General features: G+C 57.7%; 2 protein-coding genes and 1 non-coding gene across 4 annotated transcripts in view; all 3 read left to right on the plus strand.

The window, feature by feature from the left end:
* The first annotated feature begins 924 nt into the window (after positions 1-924).
* On the plus strand, positions 925-4,381 carry RPL18A (ribosomal protein L18a). Its single transcript, XM_024767390.1, has 5 exons — positions 925-1,031; positions 2,376-2,555; positions 3,136-3,265; positions 3,919-4,028; positions 4,224-4,381. The coding sequence occupies exons 1-5, from the start codon at positions 1,014-1,016 to the stop codon at positions 4,314-4,316; spliced, it is 531 nt and encodes a 176-aa protein (XP_024623158.1). The 5' UTR covers positions 925-1,013; the 3' UTR covers positions 4,317-4,381.
* LOC112414939 (small nucleolar RNA SNORA68) lies at positions 3,710-3,842 on the plus strand. Its single transcript, XR_003006237.1, has one exon. It is a non-coding gene; the product is annotated as a small nucleolar RNA SNORA68 (small nucleolar RNA).
* A 5,441-nt stretch (positions 4,382-9,822) lies between the features above and the next one.
* SLC5A5 (solute carrier family 5 member 5) overlaps positions 9,823-11,276 on the plus strand; it is a 12,483-nt gene continuing 11,029 nt past the window's right edge. Inside the window, exons 1-2 of one of the 2 annotated variants that reach the window (XR_003006220.1) lie at positions 9,823-10,195; positions 11,077-11,142. Coding sequence is in view for 1 of the 2 variants with exons in the window: in XM_024767395.1 (XP_024623163.1) it covers positions 9,839-10,195; positions 11,077-11,142 (423 nt within the window). In the remaining variant the exon portion in view is untranslated. The remainder of the gene's footprint in view (positions 10,196-11,076; positions 11,143-11,276) is intronic. The other variant, XM_024767395.1, reaches the window with a different exon arrangement.

The following is an 11,276-nucleotide window of genomic DNA, read 5'->3' on the forward strand; positions in this document are numbered from 1 at the left end:
GAATATCTGTTTCTATGAAACACAAATCAGACACCCCTCCATAATAATAATAACTACCACTCCATCTCTTAATGAACGCTAGCGATTGTTAATCGCTCTGTCCCTGGCGTTTTACTTTTTTTTTTAGTTTATCTAATTTTTCTTTTTTTTTTAGTTTATTTTTGGCTGTGTTGGATCTTCATTGCTGCGCGCGGGCTTTCTCTAGTTGTGCCGAGCAGGGGCTACTCTTCATTGAGGTGCACAGGCTTCTAATTGCGGTGGCGTGTCTTGTTGCGGAGCACGGGCTCTAGGTACACGGGCTTCAGTAGTTGTGGCACGCGGGTTCAGTAGTCGTGGCTCGCCGGGTCTAGAGCGCAGGCTCAGTAGTTGTGGTGCACGGGCTTAGATGCTCCGCGGCATGTGGGATCTTCCCGGACCAGGGCTTGAACCCGTGTCTCCTGCATTGGCAGGTGGATTCTTAAACACTGCGCCACCAGAGAAGCCCTATTTTATCTAATTATTGTAACATTTCTAGGAGGAAAAACACCAGTATTATTCCCATTTAACAGAAGAGAACTCGAGAACTCCATTAACACACCTCCGGGAGAAAAGAGACCCGGAGTGGGAAGAAGCGCCGTGACCTCATCATAGCCCCTGGACCACCCGAGGTCCGCTTCTACCTACATAAGGATCCCGGGTAAGTGGAACCCGGAACTGACCACCGAGACCTGCCGGCGTATCTACAACGCCCGGCATGCGCGCGCGCCGACGCTCCCTTACGTCGCGTTTGAACAGGAGTGCTAATCTCCCCCGGTCTTGGGAATTGTAGTCTTGCCGCAAACGGAGGCCGGGCTGCGAGAGTTTGGTGGATCTGGAGCCAATGAAGAAGCAGATCTTATTGAGCTCGGGGCCGACGAGCCAATGGGTCCACGGCCTCGAATGGGAGGGACTTCCGGCCACGAAGTCGAGATGAGCGGCTGCGCGAGGCTGGTCATTTCCTTTTCGAGGGTGGCGGCGAGCGTGTATAGGGCGCTATGAAGGCCTCGGGCACGGTAAGACAATCGCGGTGGGGCAGGGAGTCGGGAAACGCGAAGCGGACCGAATCGTGGGCCACGGGAGGAGGCATGGGACACGCGGGAAGTGCTTGTTCCGGCTAGGTCCCGCGTGCCGCCGTCCCCAGTTGCAGCCAACATGGCGGCCACTGCGGGAGCCGCGTGGGGAGGCCGGTGCATGGCCCTGGCCGGCTCGGGGATCGCGGAGGCCGGGGAGGCCGAGTCTCCTTTCCAGGGGAAGGGACAAGTTGCACGGCGTGGAAACACGCGCCGCGGGACCTCATCGAGCTTCCGAGCCTCAGTTTCTTCGTCAGCAAAGTGGACAGGGTGGTGGGAGGGCGGGTTGGGGGGGGAGGGCAATAGAATTCTGTTTCTCCTGGCATGGCTGTGAGAGAAATAGAAAAAATTTATAAGTTCGAGCTGACATGGAGAGTGCGAGCCTTATCGCTGTGGAGAGTACTGGGCAAAATCAGAGGGTGTTAATAGCACAGAGATGGAAGAGTAGGTCCTGGGGAGAAACAGTATGGGTGGGTCATTTTCAGCTTTCCAGCCCCAGTTTCCACACTGGAAAAGGGACCGACCGCATCGGTATCCCTTCCTGAATGGATGGTCCGGGAGGCCGATGAGTCAGGTTGACAGAAGTAGGAACCGAGTTTGTGAGGTTTGGAGTTATTTTCTATTGATATTAGTAAGATGGTGATGGGTCATCTTATGGAAATGGTTCCTTTCTAGTATAGCACAGGATTTGGACCTGGCAGACATCTTCACGTTTTGCATCTGTGTAAACAGGGAGCTTACACTTGGGAGTCCAAACCCCTTGGACAGCAGCTGGGAAAACTGAGGCAGCTGAAAGTCATGACAGCAGTGCAGGGAGCCCAGAGCTGGACAGGGAACTGGATTCTTGTCCTGGTTCTGCCTGGAGTTGGCTGTGAGATCCCAGGCTGGTTACTGTCTCTGGGGTCTGGAATGAAAGAGTATCTTGGCAAGTTACTGTGAGCTGCAGAGATGCTCTGGAGGAAGGAGACAGCTTGACTGTTCCAGGCCAGCCCATAGAAAGGGAGAGGAAGGGAGCGGTTGCGATGCTCACCCAGCTTTCTTGAGCCAGGGCCAGGGGCACACAGGCACCTTGGTTAATCCTCCCCACTCTCCCTTTTATGTGGAAGGTTCAGACAGTGGCATGACCCACAGTCAGCCAGATTTCGCACGGAGGCCCTGGGGTGGGACTTGCCCTTCTCCATCCCCTGATCCAGTTGTCAACAGGCTTGGGAAGGGGAGCAGAGTGAGTCTCCACAGTTACCTCTGGGCTTTGGGTGCTGGCCCCACCTCACCCCCATTCTCTTTCAGCTTCGAGAATACAAGGTGGTGGGGCGCTGCCTGCCGACCCCCAAGTGCCACACGCCGCCCCTCTATCGCATGCGGATCTTTGCGCCTAACCATGTTGTTGCCAAGTCCCGCTTCTGGTACTTTGTATCTCAGCTGAAGAAGATGAAGAAGTCTTTAGGGGAAATTGTCTACTGTGGACAGGTATGGGGTGTTTGAGGCTGGGTGGGATCCGGAGAGGATTTACACCCTCCCATGGGGCATCTGTCACCCCACAGAGTTAGCAGACTTTACAAACTCTGGCCTGTTTCCTTGTGCTCTTCAGGCCCTAGGTTGGGATGGAATAGGTGGCTCGGTGCCCTTTTCCTAATGAGAAAGCCCAAGGCCCAGGGAAGGCCTGCTGGGATCCCTTGGTTGAGGCTGGGCCTTGTCTGTAAAGTGGGGGAGGTGCTGGACTCTGCACTGTGAGGCTACGTTGGGCCCAGATGGTCCCAGGAGAGTTGTGTTGAGGGGTGGTCTGGAGCTATGTTGGTCCCCATGGGGGAAGCATCTCGGCCTGGACTGCTCTGCACCCCTGCTGTTGCCATGGGAATTCCCCTTGCACAGCACATTTCCCCTCAGATGTCTGAAGGTGCAGGGACTGGGAAACAGGCAAGAGAGGCCTGGGGGCTGGGCTGTCCTTTGGAGCGGCAGGGCGGGGCGGGAGCAGAGGTTCAGGGATGGAGGGGGTCTGATTGAAGCTCACTTGCTGCTCTCGCCTCAACTGGTCTCCTCTCTTTGGCAGGTGTTCGAAAAATCGCCCCTGCGGGTGAAGAACTTCGGCATCTGGCTGCGCTATGACTCCCGCAGTGGCACCCACAACATGTACCGGGAGTACCGGGACCTGACCACAGCCGGCGCTGTCACCCAGTGCTGTAAGCCACCGGGTCCCTCCTTCAGGCTCACAGGGCAGGCACTTGCGGCTCAGTCTGGCATCCTTCCTGCCAGACTGAGGCAGGACAAACGCAAGAGCTTCCTTGGGGGCAGGTGGGAGTCCCAGGGATGGTGACAGGAGAGGCACAGGAGGTGTTGCTTTGGGGGCAGGAGGAGTGGAGAGGATGCCCCAAGCACACCTTTTTCTGGAACCTTGGCAGCAAGTGGACTTAGGAGATTGGAGGGAGGGTACTCGAGTCATTCCTGAGCTGGTTCAGTCACCCACCACCAACTGCATCTGGAACCTCCTTCTTGAGGTTTGAGGTCAGCCCCTTGTGTAGAGGCAACTGTTGCTCAGAACCTAATCCGGCTCCTGTCCAGTGTTGGGACCTGCCATTCGCAGCCCCAGGTGCTCCCAGGGTGGGTCACCTACCAGGACCAGAGCCCGAGCACCTAAACCCAAGAACTGCTGTTTCTTGTAACAGCAGTTTAAACAGAGGTGCTAACAGCAAGTGGATCTTGTCGCCTTTGGGGGCCTGCAGCCATGCCCCTCGAAGTGAATTTGGAGGTTCTACACACTTGGTAGCCAGTACCTGCTGGGACCAGGTGCTGTGGCCACTTGTTCACCAAGTGCCCCCATTCCTGATCCTTGTAGACCGAGACATGGGCGCCCGGCACCGTGCCCGGGCCCACTCGATCCAGATCATGAAGGTGGAGGAGATCGCAGCCAGCAAGTGCCGCCGACCAGCAGTCAAGCAGTTCCACGTGAGTGCCCTCGGGGCCCTGCTGGGCAGGCTGGGCTGAGGGGGCTGGCCTGGCAGCTCCTCCAGACTTGGGAGATGCAGTAAAGCACCGGGTTTGACGCAGGAGCCCAGTGGGGGTGGCCACACCTCAGTGGTCCCTGGGAGACAAGGTTAAGAGCCTCCCCGCAACCCCCTTGCCTGCCTTTTCTTATTACAGGACTCCAAGATCAAATTCCCACTGCCCCACCGGGTCCTCCGTCGCCAGCACAAGCCACGCTTCACCACCAAGAGGCCCAACACCTTCTTTTAGATGCAGGACCTCCCTGTCCCCAGGTCTGCCCAAATAAAACTCGCTGGGAAAACCGGGCGCTCAGATACAGTTGTTTTCTTTGCCCACCCTGCAGAACTCAAAAGGGTGCAGCCAAGCTGTGAGTGCTCTGGGAGGAGTCCTCTCCTCGAGTAGGACCCTGACATTGGATTCTCCAGAAGGGGAGCTCTAGGAATGGCCAGCCCCTGCCCCCCCTCAGCTCTCTCAGTGCCAGCAGGCAGCTCTGTGCTGTGAGCTTCGGGGTATGCTGTATGGTCACAGGTTTGGCCCCCAGATCTTTCTTACCTCCCTTGTTAGACACAGTTCTCAGCTCTGTGCCTCCCCCCGCCACCCCCCATTTCTGTGGTGGTGAGATGACAGCTGCACCCTGGGGGAGATCAGGTTGATGGGGTTGGTTTCATTCTGTGTGTGGCCTTCCCCACCCAGCCTACAACCCTGGTCAGGATCCTCACAGCAGGCACAAGGGGGCGTCCAAGAGGGTCATGAGCCTGCTGTGCTAGCTTGTTTCCCCTTCGCCAGCTGGGGGCCCCTTGAATGAAGCTGTCCTAATCCTGCCCAAGGAGGTCAAGGTTTCACAGTGGGCATCTGTCTCCTGGAATTCCAGGCATGAAGCTAATCCCACCCTGGCCTGAGCTCCTCAGCCAGGAGGCTGAGGCACAGCTAAGAGCTCAGATGTTGGGAACATCTGTCCTTGGTGTGTCACCCTGGGCAACCCTGGCCGTTTGAACCTTGAGTGTCCTCTTCGGAAGGTCTGGACACTGACCCCATTTGCTCAGTTGACAGGCCTTAGGGAGTCACTACTCTGCAGGCGGTGGGTACGTAGGTCAACGAGGACCTGCCTTGTGTTCCAGAGAGCCGTCGATTGGGAAGAAGCTGAGGCACTAAGAGGTAGTTGAGGGGGCGCGGAGAGCAACCAGTCCTGGAGGGTGGTCCTGGATAGGAGCACAGTCTCCCCTTCCCCACCTGTGGCGGTGGGGCTAGTTGGCAGGATGATCCTGGGTGGTTTCCAGAAAACCAGCTCACTTCAGACCCCACCTGTTCTTGGAGAGGTGCCCGAGGCAGGGCTCAGGCACAGCTAGCCATTCTCATGGGAAAGACAGGCCCTGGGTCCTTGCTGGCTGCTTTGCCTGTTCCGACACTGGTGCTTCTTTCCCACTTCCCGGGCCTTTGCACTTGCTGAGCGCTGTGCCTAGACTACTCTCCACAGATCATCACTGCCTCACTGAAGGCTATAAACCATTGGGTTTCTGTCCCCCACCAGACTGAGTCTGAGAGGGCAGGGACCACGTGTGTCACTGCGTCACCAGGAGGAGTTAAGTAAGTCTGAGAAGAGTAGTGATGGCCAGTGAATATCCCTCTACCTGTATTTGCACCACGTGGGGTAAAGTCCTGGGTCTGGCAATGCTGGGTCAAATTTTTGATGTTAACTGCCAAAATGTCTTCCACGGATGTACCAGTTCATTCTCAACAGCACTTAATAAGAAGTGGTCATGTTTTCCTCCAGCCTTGCCCACAACTTGGGTTAGCAAGCCGGTGGCTGAAAAACACCACATCTTAGGATATGAATTTGCTTTTCCTTATGCGAAAGCCTTCTGCCCTGATACAAAAATCGTTTATATGAAAGAAAAAAACCTTACGAAGTTGAACCACTTTTTAAAAGCTCTGGCATCATTATTCCCTGGCAGTCGGGTGGTTAGGACTCTGTACTTTCACCTCTGGGACCTGGGTTCAATCCCTGGTCGGGGAACTAAGATCCTGCAAGCCATGTGGTGTGCACCCACCCCACCCCCCGAAAAAAAAGCTCAGGTATGTGGGGCAAAAGCCTGAAAAAAATCTCTACATATGTTGCAAATACTTATTTCCTCAGGGTACTTTCTGATGTTTAAGGTGTATTTTGGGGGGCCAGGCCAAGTTTTTCTTTGTTTCCCTAGTTGATTTCATTAACCCTGTGCTTTCTGGCAGAAATTCCTAAATATTCTCTCCTTCCTCAGTAAGAGGAATCTCCATAGCTAGATGACACCCAGAAGTTTCCCAGCCTCCTTTTAATCTAGGGGTGGGCATGTGATAGTAGCAGTAGTGATGTGTGCCATTTCCAGGAACTACCATCTGGCTAGAATATAGGCACAATGGCTGGTACTCCAGCAGCTGTTTTTACTCTGGGTCTGCATGACTAGAACATGAGAAGTAAACACCTTTGTAGGCTTTCCAAAGCTGGCTAGAGGTGAGGACCACTGAGCTGAACCCTCAATCTCCAGTGGGAGTTGAGATGCCAGGACCAACCAGCGCAAAGGCCCAGAGCTAGGAGGAAATGGGCCCATCCATGTGTGGTCTGTGAGGCAGGACTGGCCACTTGGATCACTGACTCCTCTCTATGGTCAGCTGGGGCCCAGGAACAGGTCCTTGCCCGGACTCACCCGGCCAGCCCAAGGATGGGCAAGAATCTGGAACCTGAGAGGCCTGGTGGACCCCTCTCTCCTCCTCAGGGGCTGAGGCACTCCCAGGTCCCACCTCGGGGCTTGTCAAGGTGCTGGCTGTCACAGACCGGTCAGAGCTGAGAGCCCTGGGGAAGAGCCGCCCATCCCTGACCCACCCTGTACCTCACTCCTGTGTCAGGACCAAGGGCAGGTGCCAGGGCAAGACGGTGGGGGTGGGGGTGGCAGGAGACCTGTAGTAGATCCTGACACCCAGAGACTCTGAGAATCGTAGGATCAGAACCCTTAGGACTTGGAATCAGAATCTCACAATGACAATGACCATGACAGCCACCAGTGGTAATAAAGGTTTGCTTTTACTGAGTGCAGGGTTAGATGTTCAAGGACAGATACCCAGCAGGTCATGCTAGGGCTAGAGTAGCTCACGACCTCTCGTCTCCGCCCCTTGCCCTGTCACCAGGGAGACGTGGGAACGCTGGAACCCAGGCAGCGGGCAGGAGTGGGGGCAGCAGACACCCACCCAGCCCCTCGACATTCCTGCCCCTTTTGCTTAGACTGCTGCTGCTGCTGGGCCTTCAGGGATCGCCCTGCTCCTCTCCCCCCATCGACAGGGGGTCCTGGGGTCCTGCGTGCCCTCCTCCCATTCCATGAGGAATCACACAGTCAGGGAAGGTGTGACTGCTTCCCCTCCCCAATCCCTGCCCTCCTCCATACTTTCTCCTCCACCACGCCCCCTGCAGGGCTTCCAACTCTGGGCCTCCCGTGCAGGAAGTCCAGAACATGTCCTGAACCCACCCATTTCTCCCCACCCCTCAATCGCCGCCTTGGACATGGGGGGCTTTTCAGAACCTAGAACTCTCGTTAGGTCCCTCATTTGCTCCAGACTCTCTAATGGCGGCCCGCCCCCACTGACCAGCGCCCTCAGAATAAAACCCAGAACCCTCGCCAAGGCTCAAGGTCCACTGCGTCCCTCCCTGTCCTGCTCCTTCCCACCTCAGGGCCCTCCGCCCAGCTCTCTCGAAGCCTGGCTCATTCTCTGCCTGCAGGGCCCCTCCCTGAGACCCCACATTAAGTGGCCCCCCGGGCTGTCTCCATCTTCGACCTTGCTTCACTCTTGTCATCTATTAGCTTCTGAAATGGGTATTCATCTGCTGGCTTGGTCAGAGCCATGAGGCCGTGAGCGGGGTGGGTCCACCTGGATCCTGTTGTGTCCCCAGTGTCTGTTCCTAGAACCTCCCTGGGGAGATACGACAGGTTTTGCCTGAGTTTGCACAATTTGCATATATTTGCATTCGCTTGCTTGGCATTGTGGGAATCCTGGATTTTCCCTTTCCCACCAGGTTTTCCAGGAGGATGCAGCAGGGGCGTAGAAGGAGGAGGAATTCGGTGTCCTCCCCATCCTCCTGGCACAGGTGAAAGGTGCACACCAGCAGGCAGCAGATGCAGGGAAGAGCAGGCTGGCTCTGCACCCTTGCGCGGAGAAAGAGTGAGAAGACGGTCCTGGGCGAAACGTGAGGATGCCTGGGGGACGCTGGACCCAGCTTGGGTGACGTGTGTAGGCCAGAAGAGGCCACCAGGGGGCGGCAGAGGCTGGGGAGGGTTCCTAGTGCCCTAGCATGAAACCGGGCAAATTCTTAGATCCCTCTCGCTTATGGAGGAGGGAACCCAGCTTTTGGAGGTCGAGCTAGGACTTGAACCCAGAGGTCAGAGCCTCCAGATGACAGTGTCTGAGTTTCTTGATGGCATGACCCTAGACAAGGGACTTCCCCTTCCCCTGTACCTCTGGTCTCCTCATTTGTGCGATAGGGACATGCCAGACACTGCTTCCCCAGGTAGTCCTGTCTCCATTTATTCAGGTTCATGGCCACAGACAATCCGTCCCCCGTGACCTCCCTTATACACTTAATGTCTGGCACAGCGTAGACACTCAGTGCATGTTTGGTGAAGGAACCAATGAATGGACAAAGGAATGAATGAATGAAGTACTTACTCTGTGCCAGGCTTTTGTTATGCAGGTTCAATTTACTCCTCTGAGGCAAGGGCTATTTTACCCCCATTTACAGATGGGGAAACTGAGGCCCAGAGAGAAGCAAAGACTTCCTCAAATATGTATGCATTCAGGACTTGAATGCCTCCCACTCAACTTAGCCTGAGAGTGGGGTTTGGTGATGCCCTCCCTCTAGGTTCTAGAGAAAGGGAGTGGGTCATGGTGCCAGTTGGGGGCGGTGTTTCAAGCAGAGCAAACTTTCCTTATGGGACCCTGCAACCTTGAAAGTAAACCCCACTCCTGTGGGTGAGTGAGCTCCCCGTAGCTCAAGGTGCAAAAAGCACAGTGGGGATTTGAATGGTACAGCCACTGCTCCAGGCTGAGTGGCCTTGGGTGAGCGACATGCCATCTCAGAACCTCAGTTTCCCCACCTGTCAAAGGGAGGCATTAACAGCTTATGGTCAGCGGAAAGTGCCACACGAAGCAAGGCGGGGGGCATTTGGGAGCCTCCCCAGCTCTGCCACCCCCCCCACCCCCCCCAGCAGCCACCTACGTGTCCTGTCCCGGCTTATCCGATCGAATCCAGGGAGGAAAGGGTGCGGGTCCTGCCCGCCCCCACGTCTGGGGGCGGAGTTTTGCTGACCCGGGAGCCCAATAAATCCACAGCCCGCCACCGCGAGCTGCCCCTTTAAGCCCCACCGAGACCTCCTGCAGTCAGCGCTGAGCACAGCTCCCAGGGAGAGGGACAGACGTCTGGGTGGTGGACGCACAGCTGCACCGGGCAGTCGGACCGAGTGGGAGGCCAGGTGGACGGACAGGCAGACAGACGGTGGAGACAGACACGAAGACGAAGAGGAGGGACAGGGAGACAGGCGACCGCAGCAAGGAGCCACAGATTCCTTGCCCAGGGAGCCCCGGCCCGCGGGGGACCAAAGGGGACAGGCTTGCCGTGTAGCTGCCGAGGCCGAGCATCCTCCCACCTCTGCGCAGTCCTGCCTCCTCTGCCACTGCCAACTTCCCTTACCCGAGACACGCGGGGTGGCTGGGAGGGCGGAGGACACGCCTGGTCCCCTCACCCGCACCTCATGGCCGCCGTCGAGGCAGGGGCGCGGGCCACGTTCGGAGCCTGGGACTACGGGGTCTTCGCCCTCATGCTGCTGGTGTCCACCGGCATCGGACTATGGGTCGGGCTAGCCCGGGGCGGGCAGCGCAGCGCCGAGGATTTCTTCACCGGGGGCCGGAGCCTGACTGCCTTGCCCGTTGGCCTCTCGCTGGCCGCCAGCTTCATGTCGGCGGTACAGGTGCTGGGCGTGCCGGCCGAGGCCTACCGCTACGGCCTCAAGTTCCTCTGGATGTGCCTGGGACAGCTGCTCAACTCTCTGCTCACTGCGCTGCTCTTCCTGCCGGTCTTCTACCGCCTGGGCCTCACCAGCACCTACCAGGTACCAGGCAGAGGCCCGGCAGCGTCAGGACCTGCCTGGCTGGGAACGCAGGGTCGCGGTGGGGGGCGGGGGGGGGAATCCTGAGGATTTGAGCTGCAGTGCAGGGGGCCGCAGGCGGGCTCCTTAGTGCTTTAATGTGGGGGGGCCCCCGGGCAGACAGGTGGTGAGGGTTGTGGGAAGAAGCCCCAGGCACTGGGGCCAGGGGCAGGAAGGAGGGAGACGAGCCGGCGTCTGGATTCTCTTTGGTGGAAACCCGGTCAGGGCGTGGCCAGGCTCGGCCAGGAGCGCACTCACGTGCGCACAGGCACACACTTGCAACCCACATGCCTGGGCTTGCGTACACCCGAGTGCTCGCCGGACGGCGGGCTCAGGATTCGAAATCCGACATCCCCGCCTCCTCCTACCTTCGGCAAGGGGTTGCCTCTCTGCTCGGGTTTCCCAAACGTCAAACTGGGCTAATTACAGGACCTGCCTCCAGGGCAGTGAGCAAAGTGATTAAAATCTTGACCAGTGTACGGTAGGCAGCCTGCTACAGGCACTGTCTGTATCTTGCCAAAGTTGACTCAGAGAGGCGGCAGCCCCGGGGGACGATCAGACATGAATGGGAGTGGGTGGGGCTGATGTGTACACACTTGATGGCTCAGTCCTCCTGGGCACACGCCGTGTGCACAGGCGCGGGGATGGCGCGTGTGCGCAGGTGTGTGCAGGTAGGTCGGAGTGTGTGCTCCGGGCGGGAGCCCCCGTGGGCAAGAGTGCGGAGAGCGCAGTTGCCCTCCCGAGGGCGGGCAGAAGCCAAGAGGGCGAGTGAAGGACTCCAGACGCGTCGGACCCCTGGGTAAGGCCATTCCAAGTGACCATGAGCCCTCGGCTCCTCCTTGCAGTATCTGGAGCTGCGCTTCAGCCGCGCTGTGCGGCTCTGCGGGACCCTGCAGTACCTGGTGGCTACAGTGAGTGGCCTCGGCCCCGCCCTCGCCCCCAGGGTCCAGCTCGGGTCAAATCTTTGTCGGTCCCACCCAGAGCCCTCTTCTTTCCCTCAAGACCCCGCCCCGTGGGTCCCGCCCCCACCCGCAAAGCCTTGCCT

The sequence above is a fragment of the Neophocaena asiaeorientalis genome, unplaced genomic scaffold (assembly GCF_003031525.2).
Source record: "Neophocaena asiaeorientalis asiaeorientalis breed wild unplaced genomic scaffold, Neophocaena_asiaeorientalis_V1.1 scaffold87, whole genome shotgun sequence".
Lineage (NCBI taxonomy): Eukaryota > Metazoa > Chordata > Mammalia > Artiodactyla > Phocoenidae > Neophocaena > Neophocaena asiaeorientalis.